Source organism: Argiope bruennichi, chromosome 10 (genome assembly GCF_947563725.1).
Source record: "Argiope bruennichi chromosome 10, qqArgBrue1.1, whole genome shotgun sequence".
In the NCBI taxonomy this organism is placed as follows: Eukaryota; Metazoa; Arthropoda; class Arachnida; order Araneae; family Araneidae; genus Argiope; species Argiope bruennichi.
This window is the reverse complement of record NC_079160.1, coordinates 16,099,232-16,124,227: the sequence shown is the minus strand read 5'-3', so window position 1 is coordinate 16,124,227 and position 24,996 is coordinate 16,099,232. Positions and strand designations below refer to the sequence as shown.

Genomic DNA, 24,996 nt, shown 5'->3' with positions numbered 1-24,996 from the left:
CATATGTGTTATAACTTTCATTTTATAACAAACTATTATAGATTTACTAATACATTAAATTATTTTTTAACATTTATGAGGAAATTTATAAAGAAGGATTAAGAACGCAACGCATAAAATACCATACTTCGGTTTACATTGCGTGCTGAAATTAATTTGAAAATCAAATATAGATATTATTTTATTAAATTTCGCTAAAAGAAATTGGTGGTCTAATCTGGGAAACCAGTTTCCATAATTGAGTAAATGACATTTCTTATCCCTGTTTTATTTCAAAGTGTATTTCTTAAAAATTAGCTGCAATTTAAATAAAATATTGACTTTTATGCTCTTTAAAATTGTCTATTAAATTATTCAAATAGTACACATTTGGAATCCTCCTTTTACATATCTTATTTGAATGATTTAAACGGAAATAGAAAAACCTTAAAAGTTACATGAATCTTTTTCCTTCGATTCTACCTTTACAGCACTTTATCGGTCAAACAACCTTATGTTTGGTGCAACGTGTTCTATACAGAATGTTGTATCAATAAATCAAAACACTGTTACTATTCTAACAGCCATAAGTTGGTTGGTATTGTATTGTAAAGAATTGAAAAGATGAGCCAAATTATAATTAGGCATTTTAGATGCACGCATAATGCTTGGTGAATCTGAAATAATTTTCTGCATACGTGTTCGAATTGTTTGAATAATGTTCACAAATGATAGAAACAAGTATCAAAAATTAAATATTGTTAGAATGTTGATGGGCATTTTGTGCCAATAGGACTGGAAAACAATTTTTAAAAAAATGGCTAGGTCAAAATAAAGTTAGAATTTTTACTTAGAGTATTTCTATCAGTACTTCGAGCTTTCACAATTTTATTTTAATCTATATTTCTGTTAAAAATATTTTATTTTTATTTTTTAGTACAATAATAAAAGCATATTTAAAAAAAACATTTCATTTTTTATTAAGATATTATTTTACATCTTAACTTATTGATCTAGCTTTTGATTTGAGACTGTGGAATGTAGGAATGGAGATCTAACATTTATATGTTACGCTCTTATCTAGACTAAGATCGGGCCATATTAAAAGTTTTTCTACATTAGAGACCAAAAGATGTCAACCCCTTGCCACTACTCGGCGATGCTTCTCCCCCTCATATGATCGAATATATTGGCGCCTCTGTGAAGCAGCTGGTGAATGAGGGGGAATTAGTTTACAGTCTTATCATTCGAAATGATCTCTTGGACTTGGTTTGAATTGGTGTCCAATCCAAGGTGGATAAGCAACAATAACATCTATATGTGAAATAAGGCAGAAGTTATTAAATTTATTCATTTAATACCGGACCCCTCTCACCTCCGAGGTACACGGATATGGCTACCACGGCCAAGATGGCTGCCACAATAAGGGCGATGGCAGAGACGAGGGCTGTCGTGCTGCAGCAGCTGCGCCCCCTTCGAGGCCTCCTCTCGTCCCACACGAGGTAGGGCGGGGCTTTTCCTCCCGCCCTCTGGTGGTAGTTGGAGGCATAGGGGAGGTAGTCTTCGGGAAAAGATGTGAAGGCCAGGTGATCCAGACGTTCCTTAGAGCAAGAAAGAAAAAATTCATTCAAAACCTTTCAAAATGCAAAAATTATACATCAATTCAATTTTTTTTAAGGGTGGAAGATTTAAATAAAACTGATGACACATGCAAAAACGTGTACTGTTACTCAAGTTCATGTGAAATGTCGTCTATAACAAATTGAACAAGCCAGAAAAATGATGACCAATGCAGATAATGGCCACGAGAGATTAACTTCAATGGCAAAGTTGACATCTGCGTTTTCTTCTTCAATCGCTCATCCTTAATGATGACCATCACTCATCTGTTTATACCGTTATCCGTCCGTCATCATCATATACTCATCTGTTTACAGTGCTGGTTATCTTGCGATGTCTTATTTATTAGGTATATAATATATTATTTATAACCATCCGATTTTGTGGCCATCATATTCATCATTGGTCCATTCCATGCATTGCTGTGACAGGGAAGATTATTTGTCACTAGCAGTCTTTGGTGAACATTTGATTCAACGAAAACATTACTTATGATTAATTTCATTTAAATTTCATGTATAACGTAATGATTTCCACAACAAAATAATTTTTAAGCTCCAAATTGTGAAAGACACCAAAGCCATCCTATTTTAATATATTGATACTGTTTCTGTAAATTATGTAAATGAATTTCCCTAATGGAGTGAAATCTTACAACATCATAGTGTTATTATAAGCACAACTATCATGGTTTCTATCTTCTTACTGTTTACTATTGTTTTCCTTGATACTCTTATGTCATGCAAACTGATTAGAAAATAAACAATCCTTCTTTCTTAACTTTTAACTACGGAAAAATTATACTAGTTAAAGAAGCAATGAAAACTGTTTTATTTTCAATGCAACAATGAAAAGTATTGTTGCAATTTATACCCAAAAATATTTTTAAAAAATTGTCAAAATTAAGGGGGAAGAGAGGATGCACGACTAAAATTGTACCATTTAAAACACAAATTTGAATTTTAAAATGTAAAAAACAAAAACATTATTGAGCATTAACATAAAAAAACATAATTAAGGTATCAATCCCCCCTCTTCTAGCAAAGCATAACATTTCTTACATTCTGGGAATTCTTAACTAACCTCATGAAGCAAGTTTTAAATAGTGTCAATTTTCAACAAGAGATGGCATTCATTCAGGATTTAAAATAATTAATTCAACGTTAACCGTATCCTTTAAATCATGGAATAGAACAGTAAAAAATGTATGCTTTTACTATATGATAAATAAATTTTTTTAAATCAAATGAGTTACGCGGTGTGTCTCAGTTGTTCATGGTTAATGCATTTTAGTTTTAATAGCCTACAAATAAATAAATAAAATGCATGTCATACATGTGTATGAGTAATACAGAATAAGCAGATATAACAGCTTCCCACCACATCTTATCCATAATACAACATTCACAAATCCCCCGTTTAATTTAGTTTATTTATATTAAAGTCCCGTTTTAAAGCAACACTAAGGCTATTTTGGAACGGACCTCGTCATTTTGAACCGTAGTCAGATGCCGAGGACGACACCTGAACTGGTAATAATAATAACAATAATTATAGGACCTTATAATTAATTTTTCTCATATTCAATTCTAGTTAGGAATCAAAATTTAATTCAAATAATTTATTGATAATGAAGTCCTAAAAAATATAACAATAGTATATTCTCATTGAGAAGTCTACAAAATACTATAACTCCAGGGCATCAAGAAACGAGTGAATAATCTATAATAAAATTCCAACTTTACAACCTGAAACAATTTAATATATGAAACCCTAACGTACGTGACACAGAAATTGCGTTTATTACTTATTGTCGAATGGCAACAGTGAAATTTAAACAAACCATCATACGAATTTGAGATTGATTCAATGAACGTTTTCATAGCTGCACTGAATCCAAAGCTGCGCTTAGATAATTAATGGAGCTGCAAAATATTATTAGAAATGTACTGGAGATGGTTTGCCATGTTATCAAAATCAAGTACATTCGATATATTCAGTCAGAAAAATGAAATTAAAAAAAAATCAAAAAATATTCTTCAAACAGAAAATTTTATTGAGCGCGAAAATAGGTTTGACCATCGGAAGATAAGTAATCGTTATGACTTGTTTACGGATATTGATATTCATATCTTCTAAAACAATTATCTTACAAAAATAATCTTTATTCATACATTATCTGTAACAATGTTTTTAAATGCTATGATGGAATTCTAACTCATCCATCAAAACATTCAATCGTGTGCTTTTACCAATCATCAATTCCATAGTAGTATTTTCACTTCCGCTTATATTCCGTAATGTATGACAATTTTAAATTTCAGTAAACTGAATCAAATTCACGTCGTATCAAATAACAAGGTGAAATGTTTTTGATGCATTCTACAGATGTTAAACATTTAGCAATCTAAAAAGAAATCAATAATCTGAGGGAACAAACTGGTCGCCAAAGGAAGCTACTTGAAATAAAACCTCGTAAAAAGTAACCAAGCAAAGCCCTACGCGATTGTTTATTCCCATCTGATCGGGCAAACGTTTCCAGTCTATTTCAAACCTTCTCAGTGTCAGCAAAATGTAGAGAAAACGCGGTTTCGAACTATACAGTATTTGCAGGTTGTTATGATGACAGTCTTCTGTGAAGGACCCCCTCGAGGGGTAGCGGAATACCTGTTGAAGAGATTGTCGATTGCGTCAAGGCCGTTCGTTGCATCAAGCGAGAAGGGCCGACACCCAACGACCCCAACCAAGGACTCTCCATCCATTCGCACGTTTCGCATTCTTGCGTCATTCATCAACAGGTGAATGCCTCTGCTCAACCGACTCTTTCATCAGGAATGCATTCAAAGAGTTGCGTCTGCTGCTTCTTGGAAGATTTCGTGCTGATGAGTATTCGAAAACGTGCCTTTTGGATTCTTTATTTTTTCCCTCCTGGCTTGTTAGTTTGTACATAAGGAATCAGTTTCAGTTGAGCTCCTTAAAGAAATATTGATGCTTAATATAAAATCTATCCCTAAGTTTTTGCTAGTACTAATCAATGATCTTTTAGCATGTCTTTTGGTGAATGAATCTGATGCGAGTAAATTCATTTACTCCTCATCAACACCAAAGCCAGCGCCAGCAGTCTTCCCGAAACTTTCCCGCGTATTTTCTAAAATAACTAGCCTTGCGCGCTATTGGCATACAATAATTACGGAATATGAATCTTTAGCGAGAATTTAGCATTTTTACCGCATCTACCGTTTGATCCTTGGCGAGTTTTTTGGCGATTAATCTCTTGCATGCATTAATAATATCGAAACATCAAAATTTGACATATAATTACACTTAACACCAAATCACCAAACAATTTTGATATTTAATTCACTGCATTTATGAGTTAATCACGTATATATATTGCTGAAAGTAGAGATTGACAGATGGCCAATCCTTTGTTTCATTTGGCTCAAAAGTTGATTAGTATACATACTCTAGATGTTAAAATTCGTGTATCGGATTTCATATATCTAGCACTCTTCGTTTTGCAGTTATCGTGTTAACTGATATTCGAACAGATGGACAGACAGACTTCCTCTAAACAGTTTTTACTCAGAATTTGATAGGAATATACACATTTGGTGAAAAAATATACACCAAATTTCACCCGTCTAGTTCAAAATGTATTTTAATTACCTTTGTCACAGACAGACTTAATACCGTAAATGTGTTTTTCGAACTCTAAGAAGTCTAAAACGAATCATTCATCAAAATATGGAGTTCGAATGTTTTGACGATTACAATACTTTCTCTATACTACGTGTACAAGAAGGTAAGAATCAGTGAACTTTTCCCTCCCCTGAATTGTATGCCGTTTCTTTGATACTTCTTATAAATGTTGCATATCCTGAACATATCGAACTTTCGAAGCGATGAAGATCACGGTAAAGAGTATAAATGGAAGTTTCTCTGCCATCCCCTTCTAACCACTTTAGAGTATACTAAAGTAATATGATCCAATTTGTGCTTAGTTTTAGTTTAGTATAGTTATATTAACAGCCCGTTTAAAGAAACTCTAGGGCTATTTTGGGACGGACCTCGTAATTTTGAACCGCAGTCAGATGACGAGCATGACACCTGAGCTGCACTGACCTCTCCACATGACACCAACGGGAGGACGTTTGGCCCTGACGGATTTATCGTGCAACAAATCCCCTTACAAGGTGGTTCTTCGGTGGAATGGGATCCTGAACCTAAAACCCTATGGCTCACAAGCCGAGACCTTACTACCAGGCCACCATGGCCCACATTGTGCTTCGTACAATAATGAAGAAAATCGAATATGTATTTTGGACGCTTTATTTTCGGATAATAGAAACCGAAATTCAATAACTTTACACAAACTATTCTCGCATATAAATAAATTTAATTTATTTCTTATATTTCGGAAACGGTTCTAACGATCTGGATCAAATTTTATATTTAAATACAGTTTTGCTTTTTGAGTTTATTCTGTATAAGCGTCTTTCCTGAATAAACGCGATTTTACAGACGCATACACAAATTATAACTAAATGTTGACATGTGGCTATACATGATCTGCATAAGCGTATCAGAGACGGACTCTCGTGCATTTTTATCATGTTCGATCCCGCGTTTGCAATTCAATTAGATTTCGTTTATAACTTTAAATGAGCCATAGGATAGGAATTTATTTACAATTTTACAAAAACACTCGCTGAACAAAGCTCGGTCTTCCAGGTACTAAACCTTAAAGGCATCATCTTTCATTTATCTATGTGATGTTTTTCATAACCAGAGTAAACAGACGATAAGTATAAACAGATAAGCATTGACTTATCTGTTTTAATGCAGATCTTCAATTTTGACGATAAAGCTATGTATCCAATTTTATTCAGCTTTTCATGTTTTGTGGTTATGTTCGTATTCACATAGAGACTTCATCCGGATGGATTCCTTTCAAAACTTGATAAAAATCTACAAATGTGATGTAAATACCAAATTTCACCTATCTAGCTTAAATCGTTTGTTTTTGTTATCTTGTTCATAAGCAACATAATTTGAAAATTAGTTTTTCCGAACGATCTAACATAGGGTCATGAATTAAAATTTCAAGATTCATTGTTTTTTACAATACTTTCACCACGTAAATTATGTAAAAACGTTTGGTAGAGTGATTGAATTATTAGGGTAGTTTAAATTTCGAGCGAAAAGCTTTTCTTTATCCAACTGAAAAAAACTTCTCCAAACTTCTTCGTCAGTCAAGAATACGTCAATTCTTGTTGCATCTATTCATTGCCCTTTTTACTCATCGTATGTTTTGTGCACACGAAAGTAAAAGTATCAAGTAATATTTATTCCATTAATAAGCAAAACGAATCTATATTTTGAAGTATCACGAGATGGTCATTTTTTTTAGGATCGATTCATCTGATTTTTATAATATTTTTAAAATTATTTTAAGTTGGTGCAACGGGCAACTTTTTAAAAAACTTTTAAGTGGCGTTCAAATGTTTTTAACGTATTAATATACTATTATAAAATCGTTAGAATATCGATTGATTTTTAATAAAATAAAAGTTTAATTAAAATTTTGAAAAGTCAAACACTAAACACCCAAGAAGTAGCTATGTGAAAAATCGGTGCCCTAGGTTCAACGATCGGCTCTGTAAAGCGTTTTGAACAAATGTTAACCATATTCACAATCAAGTAATTTACAGTATCCAGCCTGTAAACATTTATCATTTTATATTATTTGCATTGGTAGAAACAGATAAGCCATTTATTGAATTACTTGAGAAAACATGTTCTTAGCGTTTTTTATTTTAAAAAGACAAACCGCCTTTGGAGACCAGCTGGTTCCCCAGGATTAATGTTTACTAGAAAATTCACATTAAATATTTTTTTTTAATTTAGTCTTAATGGTTTCCTTAGCAGGTATTTTCAAAGTACATATTTTGTTAAATGTTTAACTCGTGCCATTTAAAAAGTCTTGCACCACTCTGTCCGATGAGTTAAATAAAGAGAAAGTATTATCTCGAATGTCTCGCTATCTCACCGAAAACTCGATTATTAACTTAAATAAATGGGGAAATTTTTAAAATGAAGGTTTCAATTAATTCTGCAATTAAATTTTATGTATAAATACAGCGAAATTTCAAAAACTTTTATGTTATTAAGTTTTTTTAAGTTAAGTTTAAACTTTTGTTATTTATATGTTATTAAGTATAACTTAAATAACATATAAATTAGTCTTAACCCACCTAGCATTGTTACTACATTTGTAGCAACAATAAAAGATTTGAGAGTTTTGCAGTAAGGAAACATAAGATTTTATAATATATACAAATATAAAAATTGTTAAGACGTTTAAAAAACTAATTTAAAATAAAAAAAAACTGTATATATCTAATATTGAAAACACAATTTATTGAATTTTAAGACGGTACCATCATTGATGGTGTAAGAATCATTTTTGGGCTGTAATGTTTTTAGAAATTATAATGAAAAAATGTCAGAATTTTGCTTGATTTTTAATTGAAATTGATAATAAATTGCTCACAAATTAGGGCACACTAACACATTTCAAAATACAATATCTCGGCCAAGTTTGAAAGTTTTAAGTATAATGGTTTGTCCTTTAGAACACAAACACATACACACACCTTTATCGTTAATAGAGAAAGGACTTTTAAACAGGAGAAAACAGAAACGAAATAAATTTTTCATTAAAAAAAATAAAGAATTCAAGACTGGATGAACGAACTTTCTTAATGATCGATCTCATTTTTAAATTGGTTTCCCATACCGCTCATTAATAGAATTGCGAAAAAGGAAATTTCACATCTTACACATGCTTCCCGAAGAATGTTGCAAGAAGTGATTTTACATCCAACGAAAGTGATTCCTATGGTTCTTGGTTTTTACGATCTTTCGGCTCGTTAAAATCCCATTCGGAAAGGAAGAGAAGAATTCATTCCTAAATGAAATGATTTCTGTCACACTTTTTTTATCACAAAGGTTTCTGCGTCTCTGTTAAACACCGCGAATTTTATTTAACAATAAAATTAAAGTAAAAGTTGAAATGTATAGATAATGTTATCTGAAAATTTTCCTTTATGTTTGTTTGAATGTATTTTCTGTGAATATCGAAATTGGAGTATTAAATTATAAAACGGAGAAATAAATTTATTAAATTAAGCAACAGACTACTGATATTTTTAAAACATATATATGAATAACTTTCTAATACATATAAACAAATTTAATGTGCATAAACATTAAAACAATATTCGAAATTTTATCTAAAAGTGCCCAAGAGATTCATAAAGCACATGGAGGATTAAGTCCTTTAGGGAACACTTAGACAAAGTTAATCCCGGGCTAATCCTTTTAAAATAAACTTTTTTTATTGGTTTTAAATTTTATATAAACAATTTTAAGTAGTAAATTCTTTTAAAAAATTAATATTTAATTTGCGGCTATTTTCTAGGAATTTGGTTTTTATATCGTCTATAAAAAATAGTTTCTTATCCAAAATAGAAATTAAAATTTAGAGTAATTTTAAACAGATTAGCTAAAAAAATTTCAAAGCTCTTAACAATTTAGATATTATTTAATTATATGATTCGATTTTTTTTTAATTATAAAGCAACACATCTTATAGAAAATTGTACAAAAAATATAGAAGAAAACTTGCAAATGGTAATTAATTAGAAATGGTATTCAAATAATATTCCAATATTTGAACGACACTTGATTTTTATTTCAAAAAGTTCTAATGAACGATCCTTGGGAATTAAATATCTCTGAAATTACAGCAGAAAACTACAAACAGCAATAGCGAAACTATAACAACTATTTCTAAAATTACAGCAAAAACTATAAACCGCCTACCCACCCCATAAGCAGCTAGCTGCTTATTTTGTCTGTTTATTATCCCATTAATGAATAGCTACCACTTTCAAGAGACAGTTCGAAATATGCGATTCAATTTTATATAAATAAATATTTAAACTTTGAAAATGTATATTTTTTAAATTTATTATTAACAAATGTCAGTCCATAAATGATATAAAGTGTATTCCAAAAACATTGCTTTTACATTCAAGAATCATGCTGTTCTAGAAGTCAAGAAGAGAAAATTATGTTTAAAAATTCATTTATGAATAACTTTATCTGTATTTCATAATTTTAAAAGTATATGTTCTGCAATGAACAGTGTACTTGTCGGTTGACACGGTGACCTAAAAGAGCCAAAGAAATTTAATCGTCAGATTATATAGCATATGATTAGCAAATTTAAAATTTTTCATAATAAATAATAATGCACTTGGAGTATATTTTTATAATTTGACGAAATTTTTTCTTGGCGCTTTTTAGTCACCGTTAAAATAGAATTGTACTTTTTTTAGAATGTTTAGCATTTTAAAATCGTCTCTTTATAGGGACGTTTGAATTGAAAACTTTTTGGATTATATTATATTACATTTGGATTTAAAAAATGTTTTTCCAGTTTATTAGAGAGCAAAATATACAAAATATTTTTTTAACAAAAAATATAGGATATTAATGGATTAATCTGGTTCTGAGAAAGCGTAAATATTTGCATTTGGATTGCATTGCATATTAAAATTGCAGTAAAACTTTCAATCAGACTTCTTTGGACTTTGGTATTTTTTTAACCATTTGGGATATTTTTAAATCTGATCTGCCCTTCTTTTATATATGGTCGGATACTTAAAAATCTGTTGCGCATATTTAACCCTTTGCACTCGGATGTCTCCTCTGAGGCATAATTCAAGAAATAGCATCATTTTGACGCTCTATTTATTTATTTATTTTCTTATTTTGATTGCTAAAAATGCCAAAAGGGTAACAAGAAGATGGGGATTAATTTTTCGAGAAAATTCAACTTAAAACAATTATAAGTCTTTATTTTTTGGAGCAATAAATGAGCCAGTGTATTAGATGAATAATCATGCATCGAATTACTATTTTTTCCAAGTTCAAAGCGTTAACCCTTTGAATTTCTTAACCTTTTGGATACATGTGACGTATCAGAACGTCCGGTATTTGTTTGAATTTATCTTTCAAATCTTTGTAATGCTAATTAGCTTAAATTATTTTAATATCATGCAGCAGTATATACTCTGAATGATATGAAAAATATTAATTATTACATAAAATCCACCGCATTTTCATGCTCAAAAAATTAAATGAGCCCCAAATATAAATGACGCTTTCAAATAAATGTGTAATCAAAGGGTTCAACTTGTTGATCCGAGACATTCCTCTCTAAGTTTGGCTGTACCGAGTTAGTCAGTGCACATGTAATGAAAGAGATTTCTTTCCTAAGATTAAAAGATTTGTCCTTGGAAAAAATTGTGAATTCCGCCACTTTTGAAGAACTTCATGTAAAACTGAAAAATCAGTCTAAGACTAATCAAAATTTTTTACCTCGAATTCATATCCCAGAATTCATTTGAGCCTTTTAAATGATTACGTCGGAAGGAGGAGAATGCAAGACATCGTCATCTTCTAAGTCTGTTCTCCAAATAACAAAGCACGGCTTATTATGGCTTCATTTCGCGAGGTCGTTAGAAATGTTTTTCTAAACTCATGGCTCTGGGGGACTGGACGCCCAACAATTAAGTTTATTGTTTTCCAGAGGTGGAGACTCTTCCGCACGAGTTTTTTTCTTTTTAAATCCTTTCTTTAATGGAATAAAGAACCTTAATAATTACTTTCTAGGATCCTGGTCAGCATTTCAAGGTGCATAACCTTTTAATTTCATCGACTCTACGATTAAAAGAATAAAAACCTTTAGAGAATTCATACTTAACAAAATTTGAATGATTAGTCAAATATATTTTTAAATAGAATTTCGAAATTTTCAGAAAACAACGTTAGAAATGGTGTGGCCAAACACTACATAAACCTAACCATTGGAATTACCTGTTAAATGGTTGCTCATTATATATTTGCTTCCTTTAAAATTCTTGATTTTTTAAAAAGAATTTTTACAAATATAATCTCATTTCATTTATATTTCGCGGAGTGAGATCACTTTTAGATATTGTACATCGGATCGAATCTGAGGCAAACCACCAAATTAACCGACTTATCTCTTATAGACTTTGTATATGAGAAAAAGAGAAAAAAAATAAGTATATGAAATCAAAGTACTGTAATCTCAAAAAAAAAAAAAAACTCATGATTTTGATGAATCATCATGTTTTACATTTCTCCGAATTCGGAAAAACATATTTTTGGAATCAATTTTGCCGGAGAATGCGTTAACTCAAAAACGTGTTGAGGTAGATGGATGAAAACTGGAAAACTCTACTCCAAATTTGTATATTTCTTTCAAATGTTGTACAAAATCTATTTAAGTTTGTTTGAAAATCGGTCTGAATATAAATGAATGCGAGAGCTACAAAAAGCAAATAACGAGATGAACTAAAATTTGGATCATTTAATGTGTGTATCAATATAAAATTCTAAACCAAATCCTTCGACGGTTGAACCCACCTGTAGATATGTGCATTCTCAAACATCTAAACACGATAACTCAAAAATACAACGATTTGGGTAAATGAAGTTTGATATGCGATCTTGTCGTCAAACCCACATGCATGAGTATTTTGTTTCTTAAAGAGCGCCGTTCTTTCTTAATCCTTGTTTCAATGCATTTTCCACCAAAACCGAAAGTTAATTGCAAACGGAAAGACGTTTTACTTGAAGACTTGCATTTCGACAGAATCTTCGGTGTGAGGATGTCGCCATCAGCGATGATCACACTATTGAGATTACTTGAGATTCACTGTTGAGGAAACACTTCATTTCGAAACTGCACTGTGTGTGCACATGATGCAAAAACAGTCGGCGGTCCCTCTCGCCCACGTCCTCTTGCGATTGCGACACCCTAAGCAAATACAAATGTCACCATCGCATGAATCAAATGTAAACACTGTTTCTTGTCAGCTTCGCCCCTGCATCTTCTTGTTAACATCTACGCATTTATTTTTATTATTATTATTATTTTCTTGTACGTAAAAGAATTGGGATGAGATTAATCCTCCTAAAACTTTCCCACACACTCTCTAATAAAGGTGTTATCCCAGAGAACACCTTGCATACAATAGTCACGCAATATTAACTTTTGGCGTGAATTTAGCATTTTTACCGAATCAACCTTGTCGAGTGTTCTGGCGATTAATCCCTGGCATGCGGTTAAAAGTATCCAAAAATCAGATTTGTGTTTTAGACGCGTTTTCTCCCAACCAATTGTAACAAAAATTTTACACAGAGTTACAATTGTAATCACAAAGCCTCGTACCAAATTCGCTGTACTTTAATCATTGATGTTTCGAGTTGTCGCATTTACATGTTTTTGAAAGTAGAGACCGACAGTCGGTCAATTCTATATTGGACTTGGCTCAAAATCTGACTGTTGTCTATTTTATAGATTGTTGCATCGGCATTTAGCATCAACAAAATATTATTAAAAAAAAAACAAATTTGGAAATCAAGTTGTAATCTTTATTTGGCGATAAATCGTCAAAATGGGACAACCTTCTGCATAATTTCTAATATTTTCTAATGACCTTAAATGCGAAAAATGGATGCCTCAAAAGCTATAAATCGCCAATTTGTTGCCTACGCATTTTGACTTCAAAAACCTCAAACCAAAACTACATCATGTTCTCATATGATAATAAAGCTTCTCTAATTACCAAAATGCTGGGACATCAATTTCTTTTAATCCTTAAGATTGATATGGAACTTAGCAAATTTGCTTGTGTAGCGAAATAATGCTCACAATTGCAAGAAAAAAGTTTTAATTAAACCAATATTTACAAAAAAAAAAAAGTTATGAAAAAATTTGCTTAAATTATCGTTTGCGTATTTTTTTTTTTTTTACAAGGAATTGAGTTGATTGGTTTAAACTAAACATTATACGTGATATAGATGTTAAATCTGTGCATTGGATTTTATTCAGCTAGATCTCTTCATTTGTAGCTATCATGTTAACAAATATTCAAACAGCAGGACAGACAGATTTCCTCAGAATGGATTTTGCTCAAAATTTGATAGAATATAGTAAATAATAAATATATAGTAATAAATATAGTATATATAGTAAAATCATATAGTAAATAAATCATAATAATCATAATCCTAAATAAATAAATCATATAGTAGAAGATCATATAGTAAATTTATCCATTTAACTCAAAGCGTTTCTAAATTATCTTTATCAACAAAAAGACATTATGCCAAAACTGTAATAATTCATTGATGTTTAACCGTTTTAATTCATTGATGTTTAAAACGTGGAAATTCGTCAAAATCTCGAAGTTCGATTTTTTTTTTTTTTTTTTTTTTTTTTTTTTTGTCAATACAGTATTTTCTAAGATACTCCGCATACGAGAAAATAAAGGAGTTCGACTCTCAAATATTGATGGATCTGTACCATAATTCGATAGAACCGCTTTTAGGACCATTCTTAATTTTTAATATATTTTTATTTCATTTTTTAAAATGATATTATTTCCAATATCTAACAGATACAGCCTTGAAGTAATTTCATATTATCTTGCAGTGAAAACTGACAATTACTCATCGTAACAATCATCTATTCAAATGGAAACGAAATTCGACCGAAATCTAAATCTTATTTCATGGATTAAGCATTTTATAAAACTAGGTTTAACTGAAGACAGGTATTATTCTATGTTTGGTATTTGGAAATGTCCTCAATTTCTGTCATTGCTAAGCTTTCGAACTTGAATTATTTTCGCTTTTTACAAGACAGCAATTATTTATTTTTCTCAAGATAAAATAAAAATAAATTTAATTCCTTTTCTTTAGTTCTTCTCGTCATAACAAATACGACTTTCGCATATTCTCAGGGATAAACGTACCTCAGGTTGAGAATCTTTGTCGCATAAGGGCATCGAACAATACACTCGCGTTATAGAGGTGGGGTGCAAAATTATGGGAACATTTAGGAACAGGATCCGCAGTTCTCTATAATGATGGGATAGACTAGAAGACGAAGCTGCTTTGAAAGGAGATGGAGTGTGTTTATAATAAGTCCCCTTTCGTTCACAAGGTTCCTTTTTTATTCTTTGCCCTATAAAGTAAGTGAGAGGTCATTGAACTTGAAAAAGAATCACACGAAATAAAGAATCGTTTTAGTGTGAGAGTAAATAATTCTGACAAAACCTTGTAATATTTCCCAGACCTGCAATGGGCACAATTTCTATATAATACTTGATGGGCCCAGTGTTACAGATGACGTTGGTATTATTTTTTTTATTAATAATATTATTTTATTTTTGATACTAGTATTAATTTAAATTAATTAAATCATTCTATTAAAAATCAATAAAACTGCATAGTTCCTAGCTTAAGTTGCAAATAAACGTTCGAATAATAGCCACAAAAAATTTTATAGATAACGGAATTAAGTCTCGAGTCAAATTTTTTTGGCGAATCTCGTTTTAGATTTCCCTAATTAAAAAAAAATCTTTAAGTTGTCTGTCTGTGTGCGTGAAAATTCCAAGACGTTTTGTAATTGATGGGTGAAATTTGTTTTGTCGTTTATATATAAGATTTGTCTATTTTGGACAAGATCCATTCGGTGGAAGTTCATGTACATGGCTGTCCGAAAATAAATGAAAATGATAACTGTAAAATGCAAAAAGCCGTGTAGATTAAATTTAGTATATAGGTTTAGCATCTAAAACATTCTTATGACATCTTGAAACAAATATGTCAAACTGTTAACCGTCAGTCAGTGAGTCTGTGTTTCCGCATACATGTAAGCGCAATGACTTAAATCAATGGGAATCGATATATACAGCCATAGTTCCATTCTAAATTTTGAAATCAATCAACATCAAAAAGGCATCCATATTTTCGCGATAAATTTTACAAAAATGTTAGATTCACAACAAAGATCTATATTTATAACTATCATTCACCAATACCATACAAGGTATCCGCGACCTTACTGAAGGTCCAAAATTTTTGCGGGGTGGAGGTGGAGATAAAAAAAATTTATTCTAAAGTACGCGAGAAATTTTCGGGGGGAACATTCCCTCTGGCTTTGGGGATAAGCTCACAACAACGCTTGAAACAAGAAAATGAGTGCCCTTAGAGAAAAGGCCCGATTCAAAAATAACTATTCTGGTGAGTTATTATGCAAGGAAATTTGAGTTTGAAAGTGACAGAAAATTTAAGTTTCTGCCACCACCACCCCAAACAATGCAAACAACGTTCTTCACGTTAAAATAAAAAATTAATAAAAAACACTTTATAACTAAAGAAAGGAGAAAATTAAAAAGTTCATATATTAAGATGCCGTTATCGGCATCTTAATATATGAACTTTTACGCTAATAAGATTTTTTTTTTATTTTTTTTTTTTATTTCTCCAATATTTTCATTTTTGGTACTTAAAATTTACCATTTTTAATTTTGAGTGTACATTTTAAGATATAGGATATATTTCAAACGCAAAGACTAATAAACATAGTGATGAGCTTAAATCTAGATGTCTGTTATTGAAAGTGCCGGATTTGGCACATTGGGTTGCAGATATTAGTATAAGCATTTCATAATAACTCTGGAAAAAGAAGGTAAACCTGTAATCTAAGTATTTTCTTAGAATCTTTCTTTCGAGGAAAACTGTACTCTGTTTCTTTTACAATAAAGGAAAACCCAGGAAACGTCAAGATATCAACCGCAACATGAACGACTGCAACATAGCAATTCTGCGAAACCCCACATTCAAACTACTTTCTTTACAAAAAATTAAGTGGAAAAATATTGCTAGTTAAAAGCGTAATGGATTCAAACTCGGGACCTCCTCTACTGAAGATGTTACGTTAAATTTTGAACTAGCATTGTTTTTGATGCTTATATTCAAAGTAAAACAGATTTTACAACGAAAAAAATTCATGTTAACAGCAGTTAAATTCGATTAAGATTTAAAGAGAAAGCAAAATTAATTATTGATTATAAAATTATTATTATTTAATTAAAATAATAATGAAACCAGTTTAAAATAGTCATTTAAAAATTTTTATTAACAATTTTTTTTTTGTATACTTTTTGCTTTAATTCTTTTCTTATAGTTTTCTATTTTAAATTAAGTATAACAACGTGGTAACTATTTCTCAGTTGTTTTGATAAGAAAAGGGGAAATAATTGCTTGATTTTTGAGAGAAAGAGGGTAATTTTTTTATGTTGTAAATTAGCAGCGCTTACATAAATTTACAATAATGCCCTTTGTTATGTACATAAACTGATAGTATCGTACATTGTATTTACTAGTTTAAGTAATGCAAAGTAATTCTCAATAAGTAAGTTTATAGCATTTTTTTTCTTTGAAACAGTAAGAAAACATCTATCAGCCAATATAAGAAAGTGTTTTTCAATAGATCTCTTTCTCCCCCAAATTTTCCAATATTAAGTTCGTTAGATTCAAGCTCCCTTAGAAACATGCGGGAGTTATTTTCATCCCGATTCAGGTTTTTGAAATTCGTTTCATTTTAACTACTATAATGATAACTTCAACTGTAAAGAATATTTGAATTAAATACTTTTTTTTCAGTCCGCATATCAATTTCTCTTCACTGGCGATATGCAATTTCAAAATTTATATTCTTCTATTAAAATCAATCAACTAATTTAAATAAGTTGGAAATAATAAAAGAATGTACCTAAATATTATTTATTAGTAAAATAATTTTTAATGAGAATTATTAAAATAAGGCTTAAACAAAAATAATTATCTATTGAAGATGTCATAGAATGCTGCAATTTGTTTTTCATCTCTGTGGTAATTTCGCTAAACAGGCTGAACGGAAAGGAAAACAAAATAAGCTTAGCGCTTAATGTAAACATACAAGGTATTTTAAATTAATTAAATATACAAGGTACAAAAGAAATAGTTGATAATTTTGCTTCTACTTTTAAAAGCAAGTAGATGCGAAAATAAGTATTATTTAAAACAGAATTTGTGTTCGAAAATGGCTCGTTTACCTAGATTGCATGACTTTTTATTTTATTTATTTCTTTTTGCGAAATTAAAAAAACAAAATGTACCAAATGGATACAATATGAATTAAACAATATCCCAGTGACACAAATCACATTATAACAATTCTGCAATAAAAATAAAGCCTCTTTTTTACTGATGTATTACAATATAAAAATGTTCTAATGTTTACAATGTAAAAATACTTTGATTGTATTGTAATGGTATAACTATTCGCACTACAGCCGTTTTGCTATTTTTCCACCTTTCCAATTTAAATCTAATACTAGTGCCGCTATTGCCATATAGCGTCTTTTCTACAAATATTTATCAAAAAGCATTTGATAAAAGATTTACAAATACTTATTGTGACCTTTTGGAATATTCATGTGAGGTTTATTAATGGAAATAAAAACATAACCAAATGGCTAGACAATGCACTGCAGAGCTAAGTTCTGGCAACGCAAAAAATTAAATGAAGGATATGCCATACAGAGTTTCACTAATCTTTTAATAAGTGCCATTTTTATCGCACACACTAAAAATAATGAAGGTAATCAAATTAGAAATCACCAACAAGCAGCATGAATTCTGGCGCTCTCAGTATATGGATTCCCGTACTCTTCCAAAAATGCCATTTTTGTCTATACAGCTGCAGCAGCAACAGATAGTTGTGGCAGATCTCATACGGAGCCAATGGGAGTGCCGTGTATGATGTTTTTCAAGTGGCTCCACAGGAAGAAATCGGAACATGACACATCTGGTAATAGTAGTGGTCAAGGAACAAGGTCACCTACTCCTACTCAACGATTTGTGTACTCCAAGTAATTTCCCCATTTCCAAACACACATTTCATGAAAGCAGTCTGAAACTTTCTCGCATATTCTCTAATAAAGGCGACGTTTCCCTTCCCAGTCCTTGCATTAAATAGTGATCTTTGAATTAGGTTGTGAACGCCGCAAGTGCTCAGATGTTTATTTTCAATTCCGCACTTGACAATATCGTGCTTCAAAATCGGATGTTATTTTCTCCTAATTGATCGAAACTAAAATTTGGCACACAATTAAAATTTTAGCAACAAATTCACACACCAAATTTCATTTATCTAAATTGAAGCGTTTGAGTTATCGCAATTGCATGCACACAAAAAACAGACAGATAGTCAATTCACAAATGAATTTGATTTAAAATTTAAATTCAATTTACTCTTTAGATGCTATGATTTATACCAAATTTTATTTATCTAGCTCTCGAAGTTGTGTAGTTATCATATAAACTAGTACTCAAAAGACTTCCTCTGAATGAATTTCTTTGAAATTTACAAATTTGATGTAAAGACCATATACCAAATTTCATCCATTTAGCTTAGTTTTTCAATTATCATTTTCACAGATAAGAGACATATATACAAATAAAAGGTATATTTTTGGTCTCAGGGAGATTTGAAACGTGCAGATTCGACAAAATTTCGAGTTTGAATTTTTGGATGATTACAGTTACAAAAGTAAAAAAGTAAAAAAAGAAGCCGTTGCTGGTAACATGTCGAGTTAAAATAGAAGGCTTTGTAGTTTATATATCTGTAAATATTGCACTGCGGGTTCCAAGAATTTATAAGATAAAAAAATAAGTTAAAGGATATAAATTGCTTACATTTTAACAAGATCCTTAATGCCTTAACTTAAATGTTGGAAACCTAAAACTTTAAAGTCAATCATAGACCAAATTCTTAAGAAAATTGACAAATTAATTTTATTTTTCACTGATAAACGATACACAAATATGAAAAGGTAACACTAAGGATAAGAGTCGAATCTTACTGTTTTTAGTTTTTGAAAAAACAGGCCGGATATTACGGAAGCCAGATAGTTACGGATCGGATACTCGAGAGTGTACTGTATATATAACTTTTAAACAAAGGGCGGTTTTGGATTCTACGGACTATAATCGGTGAAGAACTAAAGAAATTTTCCCGAATTCGTGTCATGAGATCCATTGCAATAAGTAGCCTTCCTACAGGAATCTACCTAAAGTGCTTCATTTGGTATCATCTACTTCCCCTTGAAAACTTGCCAGTTGTATTAAATATATTCCACAAATATGTTTATTATATTCTAAACATCATGTCAGATTTTGGTGAAAGCATGTGAATTTAAATAGCAGTGTGAGAAAAAGAACTTATATGTTTACTTGTAGAAATCAATACATTCCTTTCGCTGTCAAATCTGAATTTTTGAAAAAATGCGTGCCGGGAATCGAATCACTTTTTCTGAACTCGTTCTTCCAAGTGTCCCTAGGGAAAAAGAAGTGAGAGGCCAGAATGTAACTCCTGCCGGGGGACAAACAACTCGCAAGGCCAAGGCGAAACACGGGCGATGACCCCCGGGTCGGGGCTTTCTTCCCCGTCGAAAGAAAAGCGGATTGGTGCTTGTTGTGTACCGAGAAGCAGACTGATTGGTATCATTCGAATTTCTTGTCTGGCAGAGCTGAATTTTCAAAGAATTCTCTTATTTATTTACATGTAGTTACGTTTCTGCCATTTCTGAGAAAAAAAGACTTGAATACTTTGATAGCAAAAAATCTTAATGACACAAATGCAGATTCGGGAAGGAAATGTATATTCTGTATGTCGCAATGTTGTTCCTCAGGCGATAGCTATAAAATAAAAATAAAAGGTGAGGGACCGAAAAACTCGTATGAAAGATTATTTGTTACAAAATCTTTATTGTATCCGAAAAGAAACGATAAAGAACATTTATTTATCTAGTTTAAATTAATTTCAGAAGAGAAGTAGTAATTGTTATTTGTTACAAACTCTTTATTGCATCCGAAAAGAAACTATAAAGAAAATTTATTCATTTTAAATTAATTTCAAAAGAGAAATAGTAATTGTTCAAACCTTTTGGATGCTACTTTATAACATTAACTTAGCAATCAAATTAAGCAGATGCCACCATAGATATCAATCACATTACATTCCTGACAAATACACCGTATCAGTTTAACAATTTGCACTCGAAAAAATAATTCGTTGCATAATTACTCACTTCTTACAAGGACTTGTATATTACTCCGAAAGAAAAATGTATATTTATAATTGTTTAAAAGTTGAATTTCCTCGAAAAATTAATCTACATCTTCTAACCACTCTGCAAGTATTTTCAAATATCAAACATTAAAAAATAAAACATCGAAATGATGCACCATCTTGAATGGTGTCTGGGAGGAAACATCCAAATTTTAAAAATGTGTTATTCATAACATCAAAATTGTAAATACTCGACGTATTTTTTATTAAAAATTGATCTCATATTCGTGGTTTTCCGTAATCTACATTCAAGTCAAGTGTTAATGAAATTTTAAAATTATTTAAAATCATGCTCTACTAGATTTCAATTCTAGAGAAAAAAAATGTAGAGGATTTTTTTTTTTTTTCTTCTTTATAAAATATATTCGTGACCCCCAAAATCGGATAATGAAAAGAAAATAATTTCAACGAATTAAAATCTGCATGATTTTCTTATCGCTGAATAAGAAAGAAGACGGCCTCTCTATTGTTTGATGAGATCCCATACTCCAAAATGTTCTTCTATGGAATTCAAAACGAGCAAGGTTTTAAAAAAAGCAAACGTTTCCATTAAGTTTTAATCAACTAAGAAAGAATTCGATTCAGGTAGAAGGAATTCGAAAGTACACACTCCGAAATGAGGTGACGGGACAGAATCGCCAATGAAGCAGCTGATTTGTATCTCGTGCGACGGGGATGAAGGTCAGCGACACTCTCTCCCTCGGAAGTGCCGAAGGGGGTGACCGCGAAAAAACGACGCGTGACTGGGCAGTGTCACCGACCCACGCACACTTCCGCGAACACCCACTCGCGCATCTCAGGAATCCATTCTCCGGGATCAGATCAGGGGAATTGCATATTGATCATTCTTCACTTTCGGAAGTCGCAGTTTTGTTTTGAAAAGCCATTACAATACATTTGTTGAAATTATTATTGCTGTATGTTTATGTATATAATGATTTTTCAAAAAAGCATAGGCACACATTGTTAATTTCCATATGAAGAAATAATATAAAAATATAATACAAATCTTGTCACATATCAGGAATAACAATATATATATTACATATATATAGATATGCAGCTCTGTTAATATAGAGACCATTCGAATTATAAATGTCCTTCTACATATAGTTAGTATTAAGACACATCCTTTTTCAACTCCAGTTTTTAGCTCTTATACGATTCGAATTTTCATGGTTTTTTCCTTTTTTTGTGTGCAATGAATCAGGATGATATAATTCATGCTCTAAATTAAAGGGGAAATGTTTTAAAAAATTCAAGTATAAATATATAATATAAAATAATTAAAAAACAGTATAATGGAAGTATCCATTATCATGCAAATTTACATGTTAAGCTCAGTATAAAATCTTCAAAGTCCCTCGCTTCTAAATTTCTCCCGTCATTATCGCTTTTATTTACAAAAATCTCGGATTAGTTACAAAAACTATTCAAGAAATCATACGTTGCTTCCAAACACAACAAACAGCAGAATGACATGTTCAAACCCACTATAATAATTGTGACATTTTATTTATTTATTTTGACAGCGACGTTCCTTATTACGCAATAATCGGAGGGGGGGAGGATTTCCAGCAACAACCACTTTATTGTACACCTGATTTGAATACAATTTTTTGTTCATTAAATGTTTTGATGGAAATTTCCATCAACATACAAAGAAAGGTTAACCTTATGTCGTTCAGCGATGTCCTTCGAAAACTGTCTTATCTAACGATAACTAAAATGATCTGAACCTGACCTACCGACGTTCCTTATTACGCAATAATCGGAGGGGGGGGATTTCCAGCAACAACCACTTTATTGTACACCTGATTTGAATACAATTTTTTGTTCATTAAATGTTTTGATGGAAATTTCCATCAACATACAAAGAAAGGTTAACCTTATGTCGTTCAGCGATGTCCTTCGAAAACTGTCTTATCTAACGATAACTAAAATGATCTGAACCTGACCTACCAGCGCCAAACAAAAGAACCCCAATTAGACGTAAGAATAACATAGTGTTAATATTCCAGCCTTCTCTACATGAATATACGTGTTTGTGGAGGGGGAACTTAATACTTTCTTTGCTATAATCATATGATAAACAGAATTACTTGAAATGCAAACATTCAATTTGTTTACAATTCATATAAATGCCTCGCCTCTTGAATTCGGCATTCTTGAAAAGTAAGAGTCTATAGAAAGTTTATACATGTTAAAAACAAATTCTTGCTTGATAAAAAGTTCAAATGTCACAGAATAGTCACGGAAGTCACAATTTTTAGCTTTTTACACCAGCTTGAAAAAAATTCCCTTACTCATAAATTAACCTAAAAAAAAAGTCGAGAAATGAGTGTATGCAATTAAATGATTAGAAAATTAAAAAGCAAAGAAATAATGAAACGATCAAACTTTTTTGAAATGTCATTCGCAATCAGAACTGTTAAATCACGTGTACAGAGACCAAAAGTTTTGGATTAGTCAACATGATTCCAGTGTTTAACATTTTATACCAGTGGTGAAGAAAATTCTCAGAAATGTCCCTTTTTGTTTATGAATATCTAATTTTCATTGAAAAATCTGCCCTTGGAAAATTCTTTCCAGTTTTAAGTTAAGAGGGTGGAGGTGGAAACGAATCACTGCCCTTTTTTGTTGCATAACGCCAGTTTAATATTGTCATTTCTTTGAATATTATTAGACTATCATTTGAAAATTCGTACTATATTAAATAAAGTAACAGTGTTAATAATTGAAAATCGTCATTGTAATGGTTAATACCTAAAAATTAGTAAATTTATGTAATTAGCAGAAGTTGGAAAAGAAAATTTTATTTCAAAATTAACTTATCTAAACTTTAGAAACTAAATTAATTTTTTTAAAAAATAAAATCTCTTTAATTATTCCGTATAATTTGACAAATTCAGTTCGAATTTGAAAGAAATTATGAATTCCTTTTAAAATCTCGGATGAACCGTCGAAATTTGGAGCCGGTACAATTTATGCGGGATATCAAAAATAGATAATCAAAATTTAATTAATTTTAAATAAAATGATTTTCAAGAATTTCAAGCCTTTAAAAGGTTAAATATTTATTTGACTTGTATAAACTAAACAAAAACGAAGTTTTGTAACGGAAAGAAAACAAAAATAGAGGTAATTGAAAAAAATAGTTGGAGTGAGGAAAAAGAACGGGTTGAAGTGGGCGATCTTAACGGTAAACATTCGCGCAGGACAGGTCCGAATTCTCACCTGACGAGCGACTTTTTTTTGGTTAGGAGAGAGAGGGTATCGCGTGTTGAGGTGTCGTTGACACTCGCGACGGGCAAAAACAGGAATGCTGGTCATTCGCACTCTCTCCAAAATTTCTCTTCGAGTTGTTTATCTTTTAATGCTACATTATTATTGTTTTCATTTTGGACTTCACGCTTCAGTGGTTAGCCAAAAGTTTTCAGACGAAGCAATGTTCATCAAAACTGGGGATTCAAAATCTTTTTTTTTTTTTTTTTTTTTTTTTTTTTTTACAAAAATAACAAAATCGAGTCCTTTGCGATGAGGTAACGAAAATTCTGAGAAGTTTCTTTTAAAAAAATTCTTTAAGCGAACGAAATGTTCTCAACAATGAAAATTTTCGAAATTCAGTTCTAAATGAAATGATTTTTTTTTTTTTTTTTTGCCAGTAAATTTTATATCTGATAGAAAATTTAGTATATATACAACGCATGAGTCATTTTAATTATAAAACATTAGGAAAATACTTGCTTCTTAAAGTATTTATCATTTAATTTCAAATCGAATATGTTCTGTGTTGCGATAATTTTCAAGTTCATAATCACGAAACGATAAGCTATATAAAAATAAAAATAAAAATCTGACTAAAATTATTCAAAAATCAGCATAATATATGAGCATAGGTTTAATGATTAATTATATCTATTTTCATTTAAATACGCTAATAATAATTTTAGAAAAATAATGAATGTCGTGTAACTCGAAAATCTTAAAAATGATATTTTGCATGATAAATAGCCTCTAAAGATTAATATTATTGAGTAAAAAAAAGGCTTAACCGATGCATAATGCTTGTAAATATTGTTGCATACAGTTTCATAAGATTGTAAAGAATATAATCTTCTATGCGTACCTAAATTTTTAAAACATATGTTTCGAGAAAGATGCAAAAAAATGTTTTTTCTCTCATAAGATTACTATTAGGATTACTCATAACATAATTCATAGCATACTCATTAACATAATTTTTAAAGTTTAGCCTTTTCAAA

The 24,996-nt window shown here is 30.9% G+C and overlaps 1 protein-coding gene across 1 annotated transcript in view; it reads right to left on the bottom strand.

Annotated features, from left to right (window-relative positions):
* LOC129988691 (uncharacterized) overlaps nt 1–24,996 on the bottom strand; it is a 107,889-nt gene that overhangs the window by 33,082 nt on the left and 49,811 nt on the right. Inside the window, exon 2 of the mRNA XM_056096965.1 lies at nt 1,355–1,580. Coding sequence (XP_055952940.1) covers nt 1,355–1,580 — 226 coding nt within the window. The remainder of the gene's footprint in view (nt 1–1,354; nt 1,581–24,996) is intronic.